At 48.4% G+C, this 24,254-nt stretch overlaps 11 protein-coding genes across 11 annotated transcripts; 7 read left to right on the forward strand and 4 right to left on the reverse strand.

Moving 5' to 3' along the window:
* Positions 1-1,441: 1,441 nt before the first annotated feature.
* On the reverse strand, positions 1,442-2,395 carry N7478_008373 (uncharacterized protein; the record flags this gene model as incomplete). Its single annotated transcript, XM_056924587.1, has 3 exons — positions 1,442-1,650; positions 1,708-1,915; positions 1,970-2,395. The coding sequence occupies 3 exons, from the start codon at positions 2,393-2,395 to the stop codon at positions 1,442-1,444; spliced, it is 843 nt and encodes a 280-aa protein (XP_056777313.1).
* Positions 2,396-3,207: 812 nt separating this feature from the next.
* On the reverse strand, positions 3,208-6,070 carry N7478_008374 (gamma-tubulin-complex subunit SPC97; the record flags this gene model as incomplete). The annotated part of the gene is made up of 4 exons (XM_056924588.1): positions 3,208-3,289; positions 3,366-3,583; positions 3,645-5,635; positions 5,716-6,070. 4 exons carry the CDS (start codon positions 6,068-6,070, stop codon positions 3,208-3,210), a joined length of 2,646 nt encoding a protein of 881 aa, XP_056777314.1.
* A 357-nt stretch (positions 6,071-6,427) lies between these two features.
* pup2 (proteasome core particle subunit alpha 5) lies at positions 6,428-7,486 on the forward strand (the record flags this gene model as incomplete). The annotated part of the gene is made up of 5 exons (XM_056924589.1): positions 6,428-6,452; positions 6,509-6,521; positions 6,594-6,672; positions 6,793-7,136; positions 7,207-7,486. The coding sequence occupies 5 exons, from the start codon at positions 6,428-6,430 to the stop codon at positions 7,484-7,486; spliced, it is 741 nt and encodes a 246-aa protein (XP_056777315.1).
* A 1,136-nt stretch (positions 7,487-8,622) lies between these two features.
* Positions 8,623-8,805, forward strand: N7478_008376 (uncharacterized protein; the record flags this gene model as incomplete). Its single annotated transcript, XM_056924590.1, has 1 exon — positions 8,623-8,805. The coding sequence occupies one exon, from the start codon at positions 8,623-8,625 to the stop codon at positions 8,803-8,805; it is 183 nt and encodes a 60-aa protein (XP_056777316.1).
* A 348-nt stretch (positions 8,806-9,153) lies between these two features.
* Positions 9,154-9,529, forward strand: N7478_008377 (uncharacterized protein; the record flags this gene model as incomplete). The annotated part of the gene is made up of 2 exons (XM_056924591.1): positions 9,154-9,284; positions 9,346-9,529. The coding sequence occupies 2 exons, from the start codon at positions 9,154-9,156 to the stop codon at positions 9,527-9,529; spliced, it is 315 nt and encodes a 104-aa protein (XP_056777317.1).
* A 1,448-nt stretch (positions 9,530-10,977) lies between these two features.
* Positions 10,978-14,217, forward strand: N7478_008378 (uncharacterized protein; the record flags this gene model as incomplete). The annotated part of the gene is made up of 5 exons (XM_056924592.1): positions 10,978-11,089; positions 11,154-11,761; positions 11,819-12,918; positions 12,978-14,007; positions 14,083-14,217. 5 exons carry the CDS (start codon positions 10,978-10,980, stop codon positions 14,215-14,217), a joined length of 2,985 nt encoding a protein of 994 aa, XP_056777318.1.
* Positions 14,218-15,194: 977 nt separating this feature from the next.
* On the forward strand, positions 15,195-16,749 carry N7478_008379 (uncharacterized protein; the record flags this gene model as incomplete). Its single annotated transcript, XM_056924593.1, has 4 exons — positions 15,195-15,869; positions 15,960-16,062; positions 16,138-16,638; positions 16,703-16,749. The coding sequence occupies 4 exons, from the start codon at positions 15,195-15,197 to the stop codon at positions 16,747-16,749; spliced, it is 1,326 nt and encodes a 441-aa protein (XP_056777319.1).
* A 362-nt stretch (positions 16,750-17,111) lies between these two features.
* On the forward strand, positions 17,112-18,405 carry N7478_008380 (BAR domain-containing protein; the record flags this gene model as incomplete). Its single annotated transcript, XM_056924594.1, has 5 exons — positions 17,112-17,146; positions 17,267-17,422; positions 17,507-18,068; positions 18,185-18,316; positions 18,373-18,405. 5 exons carry the CDS (start codon positions 17,112-17,114, stop codon positions 18,403-18,405), a joined length of 918 nt encoding a protein of 305 aa, XP_056777320.1.
* A 724-nt stretch (positions 18,406-19,129) lies between these two features.
* On the forward strand, positions 19,130-19,619 carry N7478_008381 (ATPase V0 complex subunit E1/e2; the record flags this gene model as incomplete). The annotated part of the gene is made up of 4 exons (XM_056924595.1): positions 19,130-19,140; positions 19,283-19,366; positions 19,430-19,482; positions 19,540-19,619. 4 exons carry the CDS (start codon positions 19,130-19,132, stop codon positions 19,617-19,619), a joined length of 228 nt encoding a protein of 75 aa, XP_056777321.1.
* Positions 19,620-20,084: 465 nt separating this feature from the next.
* Positions 20,085-21,558, reverse strand: N7478_008382 (sterol homeostasis protein ARV1; the record flags this gene model as incomplete). The annotated part of the gene is made up of 2 exons (XM_056924596.1): positions 20,085-21,203; positions 21,370-21,558. 2 exons carry the CDS (start codon positions 21,556-21,558, stop codon positions 20,085-20,087), a joined length of 1,308 nt encoding a protein of 435 aa, XP_056777322.1.
* Positions 21,559-21,857: 299 nt separating this feature from the next.
* arg2 (acetyl-CoA:L-glutamate N-acetyltransferase) lies at positions 21,858-24,127 on the reverse strand (the record flags this gene model as incomplete). The annotated part of the gene is made up of 3 exons (XM_056924597.1): positions 21,858-23,801; positions 23,867-24,010; positions 24,083-24,127. 3 exons carry the CDS (start codon positions 24,125-24,127, stop codon positions 21,858-21,860), a joined length of 2,133 nt encoding a protein of 710 aa, XP_056777323.1.
* Between the last annotated feature and the right edge of the window lie 127 nt (positions 24,128-24,254).

Genomic DNA, 24,254 nt, shown 5'->3' on the forward strand with positions numbered 1-24,254 from the left:
TTTGCAGTCGCATCTTTTATGGTGTGCTCCACCCTCGATATCGCTTGCGGCTATCCGGAAATGAGAGATTCAATATCATGGATCGGCTCGAAAGAGATGACCCTAGCTACCTCTTTTGCCACAATTGGTTCTTGCTTCATAGGTATTGCCTCCCCCATCAAAATTTGGTCACCAAATCAAGGTTTCCGGCAGCTCATAGCTGCCCTTGTACACGACGTCTCCGGAAGAGAAGTGGTCTTGCGTGGCGAAACTCAAGACTGCTTTCAAACCCCTCTACAATGACACCGACAGCGAACCGCTGTCAGGACTCATTACAACGGAGAAAGCTCCCAATCTCGATTTCCAATGCAACTCTTGCGATACAAAGTTTCGAATTGAAGTCTGCGAGCAAAAAACACATATTGCCCTTGTGATCTCAAAATAGATTAACCTGGGCAGTGGGTTAGATACATACTACTCCGATTCGAAATTGACGGTCCATGCTTTTGAAAAGCCAGATATGTTTATCGGGGTGTACCATGGGAGTCCTGAGTGGGATGATAAGGAAAGCAGCCCTCGAGCTTGTTTTGAGAATGTGTCACCATGTTCCTTGGAGGCATTGACGGCTCGAAATTCTTCCTACCTCAATAATCGGCGCTACGAAAGGGTGATGCGATGTTTCCTGGTGACTTTGTGGATATTACCCGGTAATATGTCTGAGACCTCGATTGAGTAGCGTTATGCGCGATAGATTGTGAAAAGAAGGTGCTCTAAATGTGTGGTACAATACTCCTTCAGCTTGTCAGTTTAGTGAATATGAAAATGAGCGGCCTGGGGCTGACTAGTATGGGAGCTCCTTATGACAACTATCTAGCCTCTCTTAACATCCTGTCTCTATCTCGGTTTTATAAGACAAACGAGAGACACACTGGGTTCCCCAGAGTCCGGAGTATGGAGTATAAAGTTTCCACTGAAACCCCCCAGCTAACCCTCTTCGTACAAAACTTTGCGGGGAAAGCCACTCTGTGCGGGCTAAAAGTCGGCTTAAAGATTTGATATGGTGCGGTGCGGCATCCTCGCGGAGAAACACAAGAGCGGATTATTGCCTATCAAAGTACTGAAGGCCGCTAGAGCCGCTTGACAAGCAACGAAATCGCAGAATATTATATTAGCTCCATAAACTGGCATTTCTTTTGAGGCATATAAAAGGTAGAACGATCTCTGTGTTCTATCAGTTCTCAACACATGATTGAATCAGGGCTTAGTCGAGCATAACACGATAAATTCCGAGTTCATCGTTATGTAATAGATACGAAGGTCTTCACGAATTATCAAGCTGAGTAGAGTGTATGCAAGTAAACTAATAGAAACAAGGTATCGTAATGAGCAATCCCAACTCCGACTCCAAGATCACAGGGCTAAAGAAAATGCAATGAAACCCATAAAAAAGGCACACTCCTCTTTACCGCACATCTTCCCGCCCAGTGGTGTACTTGATACTCGCTTCTAGTAGCTGGATGAATGTATCGATCTCCGCATCATTACGCGGAGCGTAAATGAGCAGATACTCCGCAGGCATATCCGCCTTCGTCCCAAAGCTCAACAAAGACAGCGCTGATGTACCAGCAAAACCATGTCGCTGGCCCCAGCCGGCTTCGATAACTTTCTTGCCTAAATATCTGAGTTAGTATGTGTAAGCCTAATGATTACTGAGCTATTAGAACTTACAATCAGCCGGCGACAGTGCGAAGTGCGCAGAGTACTCTCCACCTGAGTGCAGATGTGCCAATTCACCCTCTGTCGCCTTAGCAAGATCAGTAGGTGGCAGACGATTCGCGAGGAAGAAGGCATCGGCATGTGCTTCTTGACGTGAGCGATCAAATCTGATAAGGTGATCATTTCGACGACCGAAAGCCCTGAACCGCGCGTCAAGTTTCTAAATGTTCTTATTAGTACTCATTACTAGCAAAAATGAAGGAGTAGAGACTACTTCTTTAATTTCATCTGTCGGCAGCTGCGACAACTGTCTCTGAGGCACAGCATGGGGTCCAACTTCAGGCCTGTCAACAACCGAACGCGCCTGTTCCGGCGCCAGAGTCAAAAATCCCTCGCTCCCAACACCATGTCCCTCCAACGCATCAGCTCGCTGTAGATAGATATCCGTACTGAACATCTCACCGCGGAGAGGCTGGAAGAGCCCGCGCACAATCATCCACCCGAATACATTGCTCGGAACGCCACCAGGACCATATGAGATAAAGAGACTGTAGTCGCGATAGAGAGGAGGCAGGATGAGCGAAGTTACGACTGCAGCGGTTGTGCCAAGGACGAGAGTAAGCCGCTCCTGTTGTGTTCGGGGGAGATGGATAGGGAGCGATCGGAGGTAGTTGGTGAATTGATTTATGTAGGATGACATTGTGAGACAGCGAGAGTTTGTTTTCTTGATTTGTTGACGTCGCGCGAATAACCGTTGGCGCCTTTGCGATCAGCCTGAAGCAGTGTGGGGTAGAATGAGGTTCCAAGGGATAAAATCGATGGTGGATCAAAGGTTCAGGTACCAGGTTCGTGTTCAGGTCTTACTTAAAAGTCAGTGCGATGGCGAATTTAGAGGGGAACGCACGACATAAATACATGGAAGAAGCTAAAGGCACCAAGGATCTTGGCCCCGCCTCACTACTCAGTTTGACGTCTTTCACAGAGCTCGGATCGTAGCATCGGGAGATTCGGCGCCCCACGGAGTCGCGAACTAGTGAAGAGGCCGAACTCCGTTTACGATGTCTGCAGCTTCTTGTTTATTAGTTTTGTCTACGAATTTTACAATGTACTGGAAGGTATACAACGAATGTTTATGAGAGTTGCTAGTATCTATTCAATATTCATGGCTTGGAATTGTTGTTTGTTTTTCTCTTGGAAGCTTATCACTGTTTTCCCTGAGATCCACTGTAATCCGCCCCACTCACCCGAAATATGGCAGCCCTGGAGCTCAATCGAGTAAGGCCGAGGGTTAGTGGGGGCTATATGATGGGGCGGTAAAGATCCTGGGCGCCAAACACCGGATTTTGAATGAGTCAAGGTCGGTGGTTCATAGACGTTTCATTCCTGATCCGAAGGACACGGACAACAGACTGGGCGACCGGGCATGAATTAGGGATATTTAACCGTGGCTCTAAACCATGAGGACTCCAAGAGCCATTATAACCAAGAGGTTGTTATAAATTTCATTATCTCTCAGTCCTCTTTGCTAATCGAACTGAGTGAATGTGCAAGTTTTAGCAAAACAACACTCTCCGTGGCGGCGAAATAATTCAGACTATAAAAAGTGCCTCGCGGTCAGTCAACTGCTACCAAGTACTAACGAGGGTCAAGGATGATTTTGAAGAACTTACCTGTCCATTAGGATTCGCAGATGGCGGTTGAAATGATCTTCGTAACGCTTGAGCGTGTCCTCCAGCTTTCCAATTCGAGTTGGATCGTAAGCCCGAGCATCCGCAGCTGTGGACTTCTCGCCAGATAGATCTGGGTCCGCTGAGGCTAGCGCACGCGCGAGAGACGCAGCAGTCCATGATGCAAACATAGTACAGCAGGTCATCAACTTGGAATGGATCTAAATAAGAAGGTTGTTAGTATAAAAATGCTCGGCGAGAAGCTCATGGGAGTTTACAAACCTTCAACAACTTCGCTTGTGTGAGCATGCATTCCTTAAGACATGTATCCAGGAAGTCGACATGATCTTGCATCAGCTCATCGACAGTGCGATTGACCTGCTTGGTACCGTTCACAGTCACTTCTGATCCGTCGGCATCGGCGCCATTGACTCGGTCCATTAAGCCAACCCAATTAGGCTCAATGACCTCAGCCGTGCAAAAATATAACAATTGCTGAACAAATACAAGCATCTTCGCTCGGAGATTCCAGGCGCGTCGTTTCCATATCTCGAGTCGCTTATCGGATGATTTGTGTCGCCAGCTGGGGAGTTTGTTTTGGTCCGCCCAGGAAGTAACCAGCAATGTTTCCAGGTGACGTAGAGAGAGGAGGTGTCGGAAAATAAGTTGATATCGTAACACAGTTTTACGACTGATGACTAGTGAAAGTGGGAATGGCACTGTGTAGTCCAGCTCCAGTGCATCGAATCCCACAATGTCCTTCTCTTCATCAGCAGTTTGCGCTGCGGAGGCTTGCTGCCTCTCGAACGCTGCTTCGGGATGATCTTGATCAATGCCAGAGACGCTTACAACTTGCATCAGCCATCTGGTTAGACCGATCTTGTTCATTCGGACTTTGACGTCCTCTTTGAATGGATCTTGCGCAGCAATACTGCCAGGTTGCCGAAGTACGAGATCAAGTAATGACTGAAGCTTTCCTTCATTGACAACCCTAGCAGGCTTGCGGAGTTCAGACGAACTGAGTTCCAAAAAGTATGAGAAGAAATCGGAGCGATCCAAAAAGAAGTAATGTTTGAGGGAGCGAAATCGGGTCGTCAAGGAATTTTTTGTAAGAAGAAGGTTCAGTAAAGACGCATTGGCGTAGGTGTATGCGGCATTCACATTTTCCAAAAATCGAGGGTCGTCCAGTGTTTTGGGCACATCTTTAACAGCCTTGCTGATATCAACACCACCGCATTCTCGTACAACATTGAGGTATTTTCCTGCGAGCAGCACCTTATCGCGAACACTATCCAGTTGGGGCGGAACCTCATCATTGCGAATTGTATATCGTTTCTCCCAATACTCATCTGTGTAGTCCTCCTCGAGCTTCTCCCGCTTGATCCACTTCTGCTCCTTAATCAAGAACTCTCCATGGGGGTCTTTAATTCCTCCATGATGTAACCACTCATTCAACATGTTCATGTAGGGCCGACTGGCATCGCGCAACAAGCCCTGTACCAGGCTCTTGGTAGTTGGATCGCCTGAAAATGTAGCCAACCGTTCAGTGAGCAGTCGGAGGACATTGCCGCCTTTGCAAATCTTCTTGCTGGCCATCGCACCAGGCACCAGGTCACCACCTTCTTTAAGCTGCTCAAGAATGTTGTCGACGTCGTCAAAATCATCGATCGATTCGTCCAGATCCGGGTCCTCCAGAACACCATTTCGTCGAAGAAGTTCCTGCCCTAAAGAATATAATTGCGCAAGGCACTGACCTGTGGCGATTGTGTGAAGATGCAGTTGGTGAAGAGTGAAGGTGGGATTGTTCAGCAGTTGCCCTTCGAGCTGAGCAATGAGAATCAAATAGTCTTTGAGTATCTTCCGGATAGAGGCGCAGAGTGCGTGACTAACTGCGCCATATTCGGCCCGACTTTGGAGTTCAACAAATGCCTCCATCGCACTGTAGTGGGTAGCCATTTTCAGCATCGACTGAGAAAGGTCTCGCAAGGTTGGGTCCAAGCCGGGTGCCAATTGGAAAAGAGGGCCTGTGAGCCGGTCTTTCTCAACAGAGGGGTCATAAGAGCTCTCATAATGGATATATTGGCCCTCAAATCCCATGAAAACAAACAATAGATCCTCGAGGATAGCGGTTTCTTGGGCATCGGGCGAAAGCTCTCGAAATGGTTGAGGATAGAGTGATTGTGGTACGGTTGAAGCTGAAGGAGGAACGGAAACACGACATGCGAGAGGGGCAGTGGAATGAGGAATCAATGAGGCTTGCGGATCCCAAGGTACTGCGGAGAATTGTGTCAGTAAGAAGGTGTACTTAGAGTGATGAACGCGCCATGCCACACGATCTGAGAATTGAACTCACATTGAGCTGCATTTTTTTCTCCCCTCCCACTTCCGGGGCTTGCGCCATCAGGCTGGTTTGGGTATTTAGGCCGGGACTTATCGCGATCACCTCGGTTCGCCGCGTTGGATGGCTCCCTGACGTGATTCCTCCGAACTGACTTCTCCCTTGTTGTGACAGTAGTGCGCTCGGTGCGCTTCTCAGACATGTCCCTCTGATCTCTGGACGTTCGGTGTTTTTGACTAGCCGTGCTAGAGCGTAAAGGGTCCATGGTGTTGTGGAGCGGCGATGCGCCGCGAGGCCCAGCCTCGACGCGATTGGAGACAACGCGGGGTCGTGGAGCGTTCATATAGCTGGCGCGGTCATTGACGGACATAATCCCAACAGGGAGCAAGACGTGGCATGAAGGCTGGGCAATTCAGGTCAGCTAGAAACAATCTGTAAACTCCAAGATTATTAACAGAAACAGCAATCGCAATCCATTCAGATGCAAACAAACCGTGGAAACTCCACTTTGCAACCCTTGGGCAGCCGCTGATGCCTTGTTGCCTAACCTATCAGGTGTCCACCAGGCACTGACGACTTGCGTAGAGCTTCCGCCTCATTCGAGCTCCGCTACCTGCTCTCACCTCCCCCATCCATCCCACATCCTCTATACCCTCTCTTCTCTATACCCTAACCTTCTTTCTTATTTTGGCCTGTTAAGTCCTGCCTTGAGCCTACATCTATCAAAATGTTCATTGCCCGATCCGAATATGGTAAGCTCCAGCGCTCAAACACCAACACTTCCGTATCACTAACAGCTTCCGAATAGACCGTGGAATCAAGTACGCATCCTCAACATGACTCGTCCTATCCTCAATCGAACCCCCCGCATCTAACAACGTTACTCTATTCAGCACCTTCTCCCCCGAAGGTCGTCTGTTCCAGGTCGAATACTCTCTCGAAGCTATCAAACTAGGATCCACAGCGATCGGTGTACGTCTGCCCTAGCTGTCTCCGTTCCGGTTGAAGAATATCCTCATATTACCGGTGCTAGCTTTGCTACTCGTTTTGACAACAGTCTTCCCAATCCGCATCCTGACTGACATGATCCAGGTCGCAACATCGGAAGGAGTCATCCTCGGTGTCGAGAAGCGCGTCACATCCACCTTGCTTGAGGCCTCATCCGTCGAGAAGATCGTTGAAATTGATCAGCACATTGGCTGCGCCATGTCCGGCCTGCAGGCTGATGCCCGCAACCTTGTTGAGCACGCCCGCATCGAATGTCAGAACCACGCTTTCCACTACGCCGAGCCCCTCCGCGTCGAGAGTACCACACAGGCGATTTGCGATTTGGCTCTTCGGTTCGGAGAGAGCGGTGATGATGAGGAGAGTGTGATGTCTAGACCTTTTGGTGTTGCGTTGTTAATTGCCGGTTATGATGAGGATGGTCCCCAGCTGTACGTGACATGAGATCATTATCTGGGCTGCGCTCAAGTAACTAATCATCTGTCTTTTTCTTTTCTACAGATACCACGCTGAGCCTTCAGGTACATTCTATCGGTATGACGCCAAAGCTATCGGATCTGGAAGTGAAGGCGCGCAGGCGGAACTCCAAAATGAATACCATCGGTCTTTGACTCTTGCCGAGGCTGAGACCTTGGTACTGAAGACCCTGAAGCAAGTGATGGAAGAGAAATTGGATTCCAAGAACGTGCAGCTTGCCAGCGTTACTAAGGAGAAGGGCTTCCGTATCTACAATGATGAAGAGATGGGTGGTGCTGTAGCACAGCTGGGTGGAAACCAATAGAGGATTTACTGTCTAGGCTTGGGTACTATAGGCTATAGCCTGAACTAAGCTCAGCGAGCATATTATGTTGGCATTTTCAAAAGTAATCTATCTGTACGTACAAATGTAGAGGTGTCGAATGGTATATTCGATGACTATGGAAATCAAAAGTTCACTTGTGGATCCTCATGATATGATGTTATAGTCAAGGATTTTCCAAAGAACTCCAGCGCAAACTCTCCATCTGGACCCCTGGAAACAACTATCTCTTTCTGGCGATCAATGATTGCGCGTATTGTGTTAGTCTTATTGGGAGGTCTACTCCTATATGGTACGACAGTATCTGTCTCCAGTTCATCTAGTGGTTGAATCACCAAAGAACCCTGTATCGACGCTTCTTCAAAAGCAGATAAGGACAATTTACCACAAGTGACACTTCTTATTGTATGTAGCTCAGCAAAGACCTTGCCAAGGACTTTCGCAATCGCACATTTTGTTTCATGGGTCAAAGTTGGATATGAAGGCCAGAGCGACGAGCCGGGAAGACGTGTCATGAGTATATACGGTACACCCAAGGAATTGATACTTGTTGTGTTCACTTGAACAACTTGGGGAATCGGGATTGTTCATATATGTAGTTGACGAATCAATTGCAGGGGTACAGGGTCATCAAGTATTTGATTGTTTTTGTAACGTGGAACGCGGAGACCGAAGTGGTCAACAGAGGGCTTTTCATCCCCGGCTACTGAGATACCAATCACTCGATTGAAACTTCCCCCTTGCATACGCTCGATTATGAATTCGGCATTGGCAGGACTGAGGGCTGTCTGGCACAACTTAATAACACGATCTTTGGATGTCTCAAAAGGCTCATGACTTCATAGAACATGAAATGGTTATCTCCTTGAGCATGGTTACGCTGCTGCTGAATACGCTCTAACCGCCTCTGTCAAGAGTTCAGCAAATCCGATTTCATGATGGCCGACTCGCAGTGCTTAAACTGGCGCCCAAATTGGGCTCAGAATTGTTCGAATCATGCTCGAATTCTGATCTCGATGCACTTGGAAGCAAAATAACCGGTTTGTAAAGAATAATAGCTCATTCGTGCCTCAATGTCCCGTTCATGGGCAATTTCCTGACTCGGGTTACCCATGCACATGCAGTTCGCACCGAGAAAGCTCCGTGTTGTCCTCGTCACCCAGAGAGACCTACTATTTGTTCTAAATCTGATGGCTTTGAGTGGTAGATCCCAGAAGAAGGGTGCAGTCTTCCATGTTCCCGTGTGCTCGATCAATGTGGCCATGGATGTCAAGCCACGTGCCATTCGCGCTCACGCATGATGAATTCTCATGCCAGAAGGCTTGTACACGTATCAGATCAACTTGCAAGCACGAATGCATCAAACTTTGCGGTGAGATCTGTGGCCCTTGCATGATGGGAATGCAGAATGTGAAGCTTCCCTGTGGCCATATCAAAAAAAGCCATCAAGTGCTATCAAGGACTGAAAGCCATCCAGTGTAACATTGAAATCGAAAAGCCCATTCCAAAATGTGGCCACACAGTTAAGGTTCCTTGTTTCAAGGACATGACTTCCGAGGCCTACCATTGTTCTGAGCAGTGCAACGCAATTCTCCCATGTGGCCATAACTGTACATCTTCTTGTGACAAGTGTTTTGCGGCCGCTGGAGATGAGGGAAAACTACCAAATCATCCAAGTTGCACAAAGAATTGCAACCGTCCATACAGTGTTTGCAACCACCTCTGTCCAAATAAATGCCACGAGGGGCAAAGCTGTGGTCCATGCGAGGCAAAATGCGAGGTATGTGTTACTATGAAATACTTTCTAACTAACCTCTTCAGGATACTTATCAACGCTCTAGGTACGATGCTCGCACTCAGCCTGTGAGTCAGTATGTCAAAATTTATGTGCACTATGCATTGAATGATGCACCTGGTCCTGTATTCATCAAGGGACCTGCTCAATACCCTACGCCGCGCCTTGCGATTGACTTCCTTGTGACGAGAGATGCACTTAGACTCCCACATGTGGCCAACAGTGTCTAAGCCTCTGTAGAGAAAACCGTCCAACCAATCTATGTAAAAAGTGCGGGGATAAGGGTGAGGCTCGTGTTGACTTGCTAGAATGAAAAACATATTCCGAGATTAATCTCAACGATACTCCGATCATCCTGCTTGGATGCGGTAATTTATTTACAAGTGAATCAGTTGATGGGCTGGTTTAACTGGATACGGCATATACAAGAAATAAAGAAGGCAACTTTGATGGCCTCCAAGATATCACGCCATCTCTTACCAGTTCCATACCTTCAGGTCCTGATTGTAAACAACCCATTCGACAGTTCGTCACCAAAAATTATAATCGTGGTATCAACCGGGCTGTCATGGATGAGAGTCTAGGCGGCTCCTCACCAAAAGTCGTGCTGAATTAGAAGGGTTTGAATCACGGCTGAATGCCATTGAAAACCAGTTGAACTCAAATGTGTTATACTGGAGGGGGTATAAAGAAATATATGAAGCATATAAGGATCTTGTGAAGGGGGATTGGATTTCAGCAAAGCTATGCAGATCGGGAACCCTACAAAGCGACTGATAGATACTATTGTCCTCTATAAAAAGTCTTCAAGGAGTGAGAAAGCTGCCATTTTGTCAAAGCTCTAGCGGGTGGATCTATTAGGGCGAGCAAATCACCCTCGGCGCGCGGCTAATTTGCGTCAAGGCACATGAGGTCATAATCATCAGGCTGTCGAGGGAGTAACTCGAGCAGAGGAAATGGAATGATTGGACACGGACTCGGACTCCTCGGAGGAGTGATGATTTGTTGGGTCACTTGCAGGAGATCTATATATTTCTCGTTTCTCTCTCAATTTTGTACTTTGGTTTTTAATTTAAATGTGATGTGACAATTTCTGGCATCGATGCACAGTGGTGGCTCTAAATATAGCCCTGGTAAAGCTTGATCAGCAAAGCAAAACCCCCACCTAGGCAGCTATGAAGATGATATATTCTTGGGCTTCTCGTTTTCTATTTTGTCAATACTCATCGATTTATAAATAAATAAAGCATACTTCACTTGTCGTCACCTTGGAAAGCATGTTCCAGCGCCACTTGCCCACGGCGTCAGCCTCCTGTCAGATCGTATCTTCAGCTAACAGTGTATAACAAGGGTAAACTCTCTATATGCCAAAATCTCCAGTAATCTATTTATTCCACACTTTGTTGAACGTCAAATAAAAAGAACCCCCATAACCAAAAACAATCCGAAACTCTGCAGTTGCACATCATCGCGGGTGATCTGCGGTGTTCGGCGGCGATGGCCTTGTGGGGGTGGGAAGGATCCGAGGATCCAGACTCTACAAGCCCCTCGGCCATTTCTCCCTCATCTGCAACTTTTCCTCTCCTACTCTGCCCATCCTATCTCCTCGGCCCCACCATGTCTAAAGACAAGTCTTGCAATTGTTTATCCAAACAAGCTTGATCTTAGCCTCGCGATCATGGCAGAAGAACAAATTCCAGATCCCGCTAGCGAGAGCCATTCTGCTGAACCGGGAAGAAACCAAGCGCCCCGCAAGCATGCAAAGAAACGCACTAAAACAGGCTGTCTGAGTACGTCGATGATGCTATACGCTCGATTTAAGGCATTTGACATCCCATTAACTGGACTATTTAGCTTGTCGGAAACGTCGGATTAAATGCGGCGAGGAAAAACCTATTTGTAGTAACTGTGTCAAGTCAAAACGTATCTGTGAGGGTTATGCTCAGCGTGTGGTCTTCAAGAACCCTCTGGGTATCCTCGGTCCATATGGTCCGCCGCAGTCTCACGCTCCACAGTTAGTCCAACAGCCACCACGGCCGTTGTATAATGACTATAGCACTCTACCGCCTCAACAGGCTGCGGCTGCGGCACAACATCCTATGTTGGCTCCGCGATTACCGGAAGCCACGCCCTCGGGATATACATATGAAGCCTCATCTACAGCACCCACGGGAGCAAAATATCAAGAGACGCGGCAGAGCATCGATTCTTCTCAGTTTCATTACCCGACCTTCCTAGCACAAGCTCCTCAGCAGTGTTCTAGCGATTCGGTAGAATCGGACGAGAGAAGAACCTCACAATCTACTGCCAGTGCCTACACAGAATTCCATCCTCAACCTAATACCTCGCATAATTATGATTCCCATCCCTCATATGATGAACTATCTCCTCAGATGCCGCGGCCCATCACCGATTGGGCAAGTATCGCGGCCCAGGATCATAGCAGTGATTTATATCCACCGGTAAGTAAAGATGCTACTTCCAATGCATCGGGTAATGTTTCTGCTAAACTCATAAAGCTATACAACACTTCTACTACAGAATATCGGTACCCACAGTCCGATCAAGCTGCACAGCCTACTAGCCCGGTGCAATTTATACCACTTTCCCAGCCCCAGGTTCTCTATATTGAGGATGAAGCCGAGGACTTTTACGATGTGGAATCAGATGAAGAAATGGTGGATCAAACTCAAACGGAAGGGTTCAATCAGCTAAATCTAATCATGGCGTCTGCCAGTAATGATGATCGGCAGCTTCGTTCTTTCACAACTCACCTGAACGAACCAAACATCCTAGCATCCTACTACCCTACCCTTGGATCCTCTCCGCTAAATAACCCTAAAACAGCCCGTATATTCGCACATTTCATCCACTCCACAGGACCATCTCTATCAATTTTCGAGCGACACCCGACCGACTCCTCTATCATGTTGGGAATGTCCGTTCCACCTGCCCAGCGTGGCCTATGGACATACACACTTCCCCTCAAAGCTTTGGAGCATCCAGCGCTTCTCCAAGCTATACTCGCCATTAGCAGCTTGCATATTGCATATCTACAACAAGCTCACACGACTGTCTCATTGAAACACTACCATTATGCATTGAAGCGAATCGGTCGTGCTGTTGGTCTCCCAGGTCGCCGCAAACACATAGGCACCATGGCCGCCACTCAACTCCTGGCATATTATGAGGTCATTTCGGCTGATCACAGTAAATGGAACAGTCATCTTGCTGGCTCCGCCCAAATCATCCGAGAAATTGACTGGGCGGGTATCACCCGAGATCTTCGGGCCCATCGACGAAGATTAAATGAGAATCAAGCTCAGATGGGGTGGTCAGACTCATCTATGTACTATCCTCAATCTTATGGAAGCGAGATTTCTGACGACGACCCCTTTGCTGGAAAAGAAGGTACTGTCGACGAAGCGCTGATTGGTTCTCTGATGGGCCGAGCGATTAGTTATGATGAGTTTGGTCATGTTGAAGGACCCAATCCTCAGACACCCAAGAAGCACTTTTCACGCAAGGATATTGATACCTTCCGTATTCAGTGCGACTTGTATTGGTGGTTCACGAAGCAGGATGTGTTTCATAGTATGGTGAGCGGTGATAAATTATTGTAAGTCAAGTATGTCCGTGGCATTCAGGATCTCCAACTGACATATTCCACCTTAATAGCATGCCGCAACACCTTCGAGCTCAGTGCCCTCCTCGAGCAGGCATGGGTCGAATAGACGCTATATACGGATCTACGGATCACTTCTGGCTATTGCTCGGTCGCATAACTGATTTTGGATATCGGGATCGCAAACGAAAACTCAAAGTCCTTCGCGTAGCAGGCACAGAATGGAAGCCAAATGCAGGACTTTTTCGGTTCATGGGTCGATTCACAGGGGGCTCTGGACCGCCGGGGCCACCTCCCTCTGGTCCACCAAGCTCAACCCCAGCAAGCGGTACAAGGCCCGGTCCTCCTCCAGACCCTCCACCGGAGGGACCACCAATGTACGGCATGGTACCACCACAAGCCCCGGCTCAACTACCAAAAGCCTTCTCGTACGACAGGCGTGGACAAAGATCGTCCCCAGAAGTAGACGACGGAAGTGAAGATACCACCTACGCCGATGCAGAACGAGAATGGGAAGAGATCTTAGTAGCCATGGATACCTTTATGCAGGCTCTGGGTCGAGAGTTTCAACCATTACCCTCGGACGTGACACCACTTATTGAATCACCATTTGGACCAGCCCGACAGTACCGCACGCACACAATCGCAGTGCTCTGGGGCTTTTACTATGCCGGTCGGATCTTACTACATCGTCTTCATCCATGCATGCCCCCTGCCATGATGATGGCTGCTGGTGTAGCTGCACCGACGACCGCAAAATACGCACAGATTGTCGGTCGCATCATGGCTGGTATTTACTATCCGCAGATATACAATCTCCAAGCTGGTAGCCTTAGTCCGACGCTTGGTTCTTCCTTGACCGAGATGACTATGCCCATGTTCTTTGCAGGGGTTCAATATGTCGATCCGGTGCAGCGGGTCTGGACTATCGCTAAATTGAGAGATGTCTCTCGACTAACTGGATGGAAAACATCTGACGCGATTGCAGGTGGTTGTGAGAAAGCCTGGATTGTTGCGGCTAAATATGGACGAGGACCACCTTATGAGCGATCATTTAGGACAGATCGTGATCGCGATGGTCAGGTGAGTTTTCAAATTACTAAATTATTAGATTATCTACTTATAGTTGCCCTGCTAATCTTTGTTCTTGGTTCGCAGGATGTTCTTGAAAGAGATCTCAGTTCCTCCTATAGTGAAGATCGGCGATTTGTTACTGTTCAGGCCCCTGATCGGGCACACCTAGCGATGGGCCTTTTGAGTCTGGAAGGCGATATGAAGAGTCTAGAACTATAGAACACTGGAGCCTGAAATCATTGGGTGGCAAGTACATGTTGTCCAGGTCGAATGATCGGCCAGTATTAGAATAATTGGAATGTCTACCCCGCAATACAAAGAATGCTTCTTACGTTCCATCGGATCTATGAGAATACTTTGTAAATGTTGGCACCCAGGAACATGCCAGTGCCTGATGCTCCGGTGCGCCCAGGTATAAATTGGATATAAGTCACAGATGTGTCTGGGCACAGATCTTGGTCTAGTAACAAATATTGCAGTCTCCTCATAAATCCACCCAAACGGAGTAAACAGCCCAATTATGCATGCAATCAAACAGACAGCTGCACGTAGACCTGGAAATGCTTACAAGATGAACCCGACTGGGCATGCTACACCCCCTTACATAGTACATCAGCCACATGTGCACCTGAGCATGAAATATACACGTGCATGTGTATGACAGCTGATATTGACGCGATGATAGAATGACAAAGTCAGCCTTAGGTCAAAGCACAATGGGATTATCAGCCACACTTCTCCCCCATTAAGACCCGAGTCACCTACAGTAGTGTTACAGTAGAGTGTTGGCACAGTCACTTCATGCTTTAGTGCTGTGGCGCAGACAACCCCACATCGAATCAAATCAAGCCAAACCGCCGATGTCATCATTTAAAACTAGGCCCCAGATGCTTCTGCCTGAACTTGCACTAGCAAATATTCAATCTCAGAGCTGAGACCCCCACCTGCCGATCTTCCTTTGTCTTATCTTCTCTACACTTTCACTTTAAGTCCCTCGAGGCTTTTTTGATCCTTCAAGTTCATCCCCCCATTACACCTCTCACCATCCTCACGCCCGTGGTTGACCCCAACCCCACCATCAGCGGGCCGAGTCAGCCGCTCTCGTCATATCCACGGTTCCCTGCCGCACAAGGCACCTCCCACTAAAACAAAAAACAAACACCACCCCGGTCAAACTCTGCGTCACCACCTACATCATGTCTCGCTACGATGATTACCGCTCGTCATCAGGGACTCTGGACTCCCGCGACAGATATGAGCGATACAGCCGAGGACCACCAGTAATGGAACGCGAACGCGAACGATCTCGCTCTCGCTCAAGACCCCGCCGTACAGAAGAGGAGCGTTTCGAATTCCGCCTCAACGAAGACGATAGATACGGTCCACCTGCTCGTGCTTCTGGACGTTACTATGAAGATGACCATCTGGTTCAGCCATCTGGACCGGTAGTGGCGCATGATCGCCGCCGCCGTCAAAGAGACGATAGCCCCTCGTTCGCTCCGCCACGTTTAATTAGGCGACAATCCTCGCTCGATACCTTTGATCGTATTCCCAGACGCAAGATGGAACCTGCTCCAAGGGCACCCCGGGAGCCTCCTACCCCGCTGCGTCCGAGACCCGGCCCCTCTCCGGGCCGTTATCGTGAGCGTGAGGTTTATGAGGACATCCGTATCGCTGAACCGGATTACTATGGTGATGAGGAGTATCGTGAATTTGAAGAGAGAGAAACCATGCATCGAAGGCGTTCGAGTAGTACGCATAAACGTCGACATGAGGAGAAGCCGTATCCGCGGAAGGGAAAGACTCGCATTCCACGCAAGTTTGTGCATATTCATGCGATTTTGGATTTGGGCTATCCTTTCAAAGAAGAGGTATGGTAGTTTCTTTCTTATGTTTCTAGCTGTCGTGGTCGTCGCTTTCTGGGCCTTTCTTGGGTAAATTGGTTACTGACGACTTGCTAGGAATCAACAATCGTCATTCAGAAAGCTTTGTCAAAGGAGCAGATTGATGAAGTAATCAGTCTCAGTCGGGAGTTCAGACGTCCTTCGCATTCGCATGAAGAAAGTAAGATGCTCCCTTCCTGTATTCTGTGAAGGAATACATCGAGGCAAAGAGCAGTTTGAATTAATTATTTCCCAGCCGAGTACCTACGAATCCCAGCCTCTCCTCGAGGACGACGAGTTGTGACAGAGCATTTGCAAATAGAGGCTCATCATTCACCCCGTGCAAGCCACGAGACGTTCATTCTCGAATCATCACCAACCAGGCACCGTGATGTTCAGTATGAGGAAGTGATTGAAAGACCTGCACCACGCAGACACACTATCTCTCGACCCCGTTCTGTTTCTGTGAATACAAATGCCCGACTTGTCTCTCCCGTGCGATATGTCCGGCCTCAAGATTATTCTGAGGAATACATTGAATCAAGGCCTCGTGAATCCGGTTCTTTGGTTCTTGTACGACCTCGACACAGCGAACATGATGTCTCCGGCTACATTCACGATCTAGAAGAGGAGACTAGACTGTTGCGATTAGAGCGTCAGGGCGGTATTGAAATCACTCGGCAACGCGAAACGGATATCATTGATAGTAGAGGCAATGAGGAGGAAGTGACCGAGATTCGCACGCAGGAGCGCAGAGGTATGTCCACAAAACTATTTCACTTTCTTGCATTTTTCATTCCGGTATGCTGACATGGTTTCAGAACCTAATTCAAGGGTGATGCGGGCCATGATGGCGACTTTAACTTAACCCTTTATAACTATCCACATTCTAGGCGCATGGGGGCTTAACATGACTTTTACGGGCTATTATGAAATCTATTTCTTATTTACCTTCTATTTATGTATTTTTTCCCTCTCTCTCTCTCTTATTTTGGCTATCTCTCATTGGATTTCATTACTATTTGGCTTTATATACCCCGTAACTATACAACAACGTAGTAGACTTAGCTTAAGTTGGATGCCTGATGAAACCGTGGCTGGTGCAGATGTGGGGCGGTGCATCGCGGCATTAACCATCGCACCTTCTCAGCAGCTGTCAATTGTCCTATTCATCTCTCACCCTCATTGTTCTTCCTTCTATTTTACTACATTCTCTCGAATCCCGCAATCATGGATCGAGTGCAGGCATTCGGTAAGAACTTCAGGTGAGTCTTATAACTATGTCGCAAACCCCCTGATCATCCCCGATCCAAACACACGCATGTTATCTGTTCTCCCGTTCTAGAACATCCGCATTACTGACATTGCATTACCTCTACGAGTAGCGCAAGCTTTACGCCTTTCGCGCAGCGCACCCAGCAGATGATCAAGGAGCAGCTAGGTCAAGTTGAAGATAAGACCCAGCTCCCCGACGAATACATCGAGCTTGAGAAGCGTGTCGATGCGCTCAAGCTGGTCCACCAGAAGCTGTTGCAGGTTACGTGAGTACATTTCATCCGGAAGTTGTCGCATGTAAAGTGCATCCACTGACTTATGCGGGGTCGATGATCCCTCTCCTATAATAGCTCCCAGTACTCCAACGAGGCTTATGACTACCCTCCCAACATCCGCGAGTCCTTCAACGACCTTGGCCGCACCATCAATGAGAAGGTCAACCTTCTTTCGCAGGCCAGCTCCCCCGCCGAGGCCCAGGCTGCCCTGACCGCACCCCCAACTGCTAAGCCCCAGCCCAAGACCTTCAACCACGCTATCGCTCGTGCGTCGCTCTCTGGTTCGCAAACCCTTGCGCAGAGCATCGAGGGCGAGGACCCTCTGGCCAGCGCACTGGAGAAGTATGCTCTGGCTGAGGAGAAAGTCGGCGAGGCCCGTCTAGCTCAAGACTCCCAGATTCAGTCCCGCTTCCTGGCTGGCTGGAACACTACCCTCAACACCAACCTCATGTTCGCTGCTAAGGCGCGCAGGAACGTTGAGAACGCGCGCCTGACCCTAGACTCTATCAAGGCCAGCAAGAAGGCTGCCGCCCGCGGCGACCTTGACAACCTGAGCGAGGATGCTCGTCAGGAGGTTGAGCAGGCCGAGGACGAGTTCGTTGGCCAGACCGAGGAGGCTGTTAGCGTGATGAAGAATGTACGTTATACCCAGCGATGTCCCGTTTTCTATACCGCAATGATGATGTGCGGGCGGGATGCGTCCCCAGTTAAAAGATGGTATGGCTGACATTGTCCCTTTCCCCTTGCTTTTAGGTCCTTGATACCCCGGAGCCCCTGCGCAACCTGGCCGATCTGATCGCCGCCCAGCTTGAGTTCCACAAGAAGTCCTATGAGATCCTCAGTGAACTTGCCCCCACTGTGGATGCTCTCCAGGTCGAGCAAGAGGTGAGTTCTGCTCTTATACAACCACAGGAAATACGTATATCTAACCCACTTAGTAGGCTAGCTACCGCAAGGCGCGCGAAGGCGCTTAAGCGTTATCGTTAGTTTTTGTTTTGTTTGTTCTCAAGCCGTTTTTCAACCCCCAGAGTATCGGTGGCCTTCCTTGTATTTACCCCCTTTTTGCTTCTACGAGATACTAAGAAAGCATGATCAATTTGTCAATGTGACTGTGATGCAAGATATATTGAAAGCCTATGTATTCGTAGCCTCGTAGTTTCAATCTAATGGCCAAGTCCAAACTTCTATAAATGCCAATTGACAAGTCCAGCCATTAGCGGGTGACCGCCCTCGTGGCCTGAGGCAGCCCCGCTAGCTCCAGGAGCTCAGAACAACCAGACGACATCTAGTCGTTCATTCAACTCACCACCAACCGCTGTATTTGGAGAATTGCACCAGTTCCTAACCGAGGGAAATCATCGATAACAACCTATCACACCCGTTATCCCAATCCCAACTCCAAGCCGCTGCGATACGGTAACAGATCCACTTCATCGCCGGACACCTCCCACTTACCTCCGCGTGGCCACCTTGAATCGACATTCAAACCCTCTGCACGCAGTAATCCGCTACATCGACCCCTTCAACAAGCGCAAAACACCCAATCATATCATCACAGATATAGTCCTTGCAGCGTGACCTAGCCTACCAATTATCCGAACGGCATTCTGATCTCCGACTGCGCAAGCCAACTCTGCATTTGCAATACTTTGCGACTTACCAACAATCATCCTTAAATTCCGAACATACACCCTCAAAATGGCAAACGGGTACGTCTTTCAATCATTACCATGACCGTGCACTTGCGAGCCACCCTCGGGTACCATCGCTCGCCCTATACGACCATTTCATTTCAATCAAACCTCATCATGGTCATGAACTAGACAGAAACTAACAACCTATAACCTACAGCTGGAGTCTACTTGTCGGCCTCATTATCGTCGTCGCCGCCTCATTGGCGGCTTACTTCTTTAGTCCAAAAGGAGAAAACCTCACGTGAGTTCTCTCTTCCGTAATACTAATATTTGATGTAATACGCAATACTAATACTTATTATAGTGTCTGGCGAAGCACCCTGATTCTCTCATTAGCGTCCTGTTATGTGATGTGGGGTTAGTCAATCTTTCTTGAATCCTTGAAAGGGGAGAATTATATACTGACAAACGCAGCAATCGTCTTTCTATCACAGCTGCATCCTCTTATTGAGCCAAAGAAATCCGATATGCGTCCTGGCCGAGTACCTAATTAAATCTAGTGTCTGAATATAGCCCTGGCGGTGTTAGATACATTTGAAGCTTGGTTATTTGCCATTCTCTGTATCTCGAGTTGATTTTCATTTGTTTCTACATATTGTAGTTTTTATTTCGGGTCGGGGTTTCTTTCAAGTTTCTTTTCTTCTTTCGTGTTATATTGGTTTATGAGCACATGTAGCTCTCATTTATGTTTTATGTTATAGAGCCTTGCATCGATGGACTCGCACTTGCCACAATCAACTTCAAGTTAAATTAAAATTAAAATTGAGATATCAATGTGGAAATGCACTTCAAGTTTATTTGGGTGAAAGGGAAACCATTTCATTTTCATCAACCTCGTATATATTACAATTATAAGGATAAGTTCCGTAGCATCACCATAAAACTCCTAGGTATACAGGCAAAGAACCCTGAAGTCCACAGGTATCAAAGTATCCACATCCAAGCACAACAAACAAATATCAACCAACGCCCACAGCACCAAGAATAACCTTTTGAACCGCCCATCTAGCAACCTGTCCCGCAACAGCAACAGCAACAGCTCTCAAATACCCACATCCAAGCAGAATATAAAGCGCCTCGATATTACTCAGTAACACAAGGTGCGTATCAACAACACCAAACGATAGCAAAGACGCAAGTATATCAAATAACCCCGTTAAATACCTTGTAGGTAGATACGGGCGTAGCGAAGATTCCGCAGCAGCAAGCCATGACTCAACGAGCGACGAGGAAAGAGAACCGGGGTACTTCCCGTCGCTGGACGAGGAAGAGGATATGGCAGCCTTAGCATTTAGCATGCTAGTTGGCTGAGTGTTGGATCCTTGTCGTACAGTGCTGTGGACGTTTATGTTCGCGGCTTGCGAATTCTTGTTCGTGTAGCTGCCGCTACCGTCAACCCCCCAGATAACCAGGAGGATAGGGAAGAGTTTAGCGCAGCTGCTTACTAGGAGCGCCGTGCTGATGGCTGTGGGACTTGCTGCTGTTGGAGGGGGGAGGGGTTGGATATTCTGGATTGGAGCCGTTGAGGCACGGCGGGGAGGTGGTGGTCTTTGCGGTGGGAGGGAGGTTGAATGAGTTATTGGGATGGAGTGTAGAGTTTGGATCGGAGCTGGGGGTGGGTCTTGGGGGAGATGGGTATCGCTTGCAGAGGCGGGGTTGGGAGAGAGCTTTGTTTGTGATAGATTTGTAGGTTTTAAAGCTTGGGGTTGGGGTTGGTGTTGAGTGCTTAGTGTTTGCGACGAGAGGGAGGGTTTGATAGTTGGTGTCAGGGGTGCAGAGTGGAGGGAGGTTGTTGTATCCGCTGCGCTTGTGTTTGCATTTGAATTTGTGCTCGTGTTTGTGATCTCTGAGGAACCGTATCGGCGAGATTTCGGTACGAGGATAGAGGCCAGTAGTCGGACTGTGAGGTGGTGTGCCAGAGTTGCGAGCGCATTGAGCGTGAGGAAGAAGAGGTATTGTACGACGATTGGTGTTCGAGAAATGAATGTTGTTTCGAGAGATGGATCTTTTTCAAGACGGGCCCAGGTCAAATAGACATCGAATAAGAGGAGAAGAACACCGAGGCGGATGATTGAGCGCTGGATGTATTCTTGTTAGCTTTTGTTGTTTTGTCTGTCACGCGGGAGGGGGTCTCACATCGAAGCGGTTATCATCGCGACCGAGTCGGTTGAAAAGGAGATGGCGATATACCTTTGCAGATGAAGATTAGTCGCTGTTGTGTATAGAGCTGATATAGGAACTTACTTGTGGTTTTATGAGCACTAGGTCAATAAAGATCACGACGAAGTCATATTCGACATATTTGTCGGCGAAGCGCTGGCAACGCGGGCATTGTGTCAATCGTACACCTTTTCCTTGGGAGCGATCATCGGCGCGGCTGTAAGCACTGTATAGATGCGAGACCGGATATGAACATTCGATGCAGATAGGCATCGTGTCATGACGCCGTGAAGGAGGAAAGTTAATTGCGGGCGGGTAAATTGATGTCGGGGATCGGAGATGGATTCAGTGAGCCAATGATGGGAGGGGCGATCTATACCCAGACAAGGTTATACTACGGCCCACTGGCAGCTTGGCATGTCTGAATGCTAGAGACCATCAATGAACGAATTGTCATTTAATACCAGGTTAATTCAATAATTGAAAGAGTATAGACATTTTAGTTTTATTCTATAACAGTGTTCATTCTCGTTCACTATACACAGGGTATTCTAAATGTCACTCTATATCCATTAATCGATCACACTTTTGTTGTCTGCCCAGCTTGGCTGAATAGCTCGACAAACAGCTTCATAATCCTGGAACCGCTGTGAATCCTCTGGTAGCCCAGGTGTTGTCCAAAACATAGTCCAATTACTTTCAGACAGCTTCCAGGTACCGGACGACCGCTCAAAATACCACTTATTGACCGGATTGTCCTTGCGACTGCGCCAACAGACTCCATTAGGAAAACATGTACGCACCATTGCATTGAACACCACGTCAGCCACACCGCCAGCGCCCTGGCTACGTTTCAATACTGCAAATTTGTCCAGATATGGGACCATCCGTGCGACGCTTTCTTCACTGCCATCATCGACTACGCCAGGTGGCGTTTCCCAAGTGAGGATTGCACCGCCTTCGTACTCGCCAGCAATAATCAGACCAGCAATACGATCATTGACTCGCTCGAGATAATTCTGGAGATCCAGCTTTCGGTCGAAGGAATCTTCGATGAGAAAAACGAGGCGAGACAAGTCGATTGATGGGTCGTTGAGTTGTAGTCGTGGTTGATGTTGAGCAGTCCACACTTGCACGTGTGGGTTGGGAAGAAGGGTAAGAGGCATTCCACGCTTCACAAAGGTTGAGTGGGATGTGAGAGGACTGATCACACTGGCGCGGCCATTGGCAGGGCCTCGACGACCTGGAGGTAGGGAAGAGGAGAGAAGGGGTTTATCGGTGAGAAGGTTGTGAATGAGCGGGTTGCGCTGGCGCCGGGTTCCAACGGCTGATAGGTTCGGTGTGGTACTCCCGGTTGACCGGGAAGAATTTGCGACCTCGTATGGGGAGGTAATGATCCCAGATGCTCCAATTGGTAGTAGAGCAAGTGTCTGTCGGGATAAACGAAGATTCTCTAGATGACCATCGAGAATAGGTTGCATCGTTGTGGATCCAGGTAGTTTATCTGATTTTTCCGGTAAAGGTGAGATGACTTCCTTAGCGGCGAATTGTGAAAAGGGATTGCTATTCCAAAATGCATTAGCCGCATCAAGATCATTGCTGGCTTTTGTGTCAGTCACATCCCCACAGAGGGCGTTTCGTGTCTGCAAGATCTCCTCTTCAATATCTCCAAACTCTTGCTCCATGTTAATGAAGACATGAGAGGCCTGCGGCCCTCTGAACGCAGGAATGCCACCCAGTGGATGTAAAAGAATTACTCGATCTAGTGAGACTTCTTTTTGTAGCGACCCAATGCGTTCCGCGGTAACTGCGGGGTCTTCGTCCGGGTCTGGGAAAGTAGACAGCCCAGCAAATTCTTTGGTCAGTGCGATAACCGCGTCGTCCGCTGACACGGACACGGCCTTCGGGTTTTCTTCGACATACGCGACTGGCGTGACGATCACGACATGTCCATCTCGTAACGGAGTGAGTAATCTTTTTCGAGACGCCACAGTAGGCTGGCCAGACATTTTCTCCGAAATCGAGAGTGCCGAGTCTAGACGAAAGGATGATGAGTCGGGCTGTGCATCAACCGCATCGGAAATCCGATCGGCCTGCGCAATAGCAGTTTGCCGCGATGTAGCACCATCCAGATGCCCCGGGTCAACTACTACACAGCATGCCATCCCCAATCGGACAAGTTGCGAGAGAGTCCTAGCAACTCCATTGACAACCGAGTCATCCAGAGATTGCGGTGTAGTAATCTTTATCAAAGCCAAGTGTAACCTCTCAGGTAATTCTTTCACCTGAGGAGCTGGAGTGGTATTTTGGCGAAAAACCGGACTATCATATACAGCCCTAGAAGCACCATAGAACTCGCCCAGGTTAACACCAGAGGGTAAGGATGCCGATTCCGGATCCTTGGGTTCTTCCCCGGAGTTTGGCGTAGACTTGGGTGGACTGGCTTTGAAGCGGGAAAGGTATTGCTTTGCTTCCCGCTTTGTCGAAGCCGAGTTCAGAAGACTCAAGAAGAACTCCTGTTCCAAACAAATTGTAAATATTAGCGAGGGGCCTAGCTCCACTGAGGCGCATGAAAACATACCCGGTCTAATAGTTTCTCTTTCGCACGACGTCCCAGTCGTTCTTCATTGTGCGTGGTATTTGAGAACTCGGCGATCTGATGTGCACGGCGCCCGAGCGATTGTACCGGTGAAATAATCGTCGAGTCGTTGGAGCGGGGAACATGCTGCTAATCCATAGTCAGTTTCGGGGAGCATGTTGCGGGCGAAGATGTTGGGCTCTCGAGAGATAACGGTACCTTTACTAGGGAGGACCGGGGCCTATTTAATGCCCGTGAGGTCATGGTGATACAGCCAAGTCGCCCGTGGGCCGAGTCAAAAGAGACGCAATTTCCAAAATAGTTGAGGGAAGCAATGGAGCTTTCAAATGAAAAGAAACCGGAGACTCGAAAAATGTAGCATGACGCATCC

This window comes from Penicillium angulare (assembly GCF_028827245.1).
Source record: "Penicillium angulare strain IBT 27051 chromosome Unknown utg000005l_segment0_segment0, whole genome shotgun sequence".
In the NCBI taxonomy this organism is placed as follows: domain Eukaryota; kingdom Fungi; phylum Ascomycota; class Eurotiomycetes; order Eurotiales; family Aspergillaceae; genus Penicillium; species Penicillium angulare.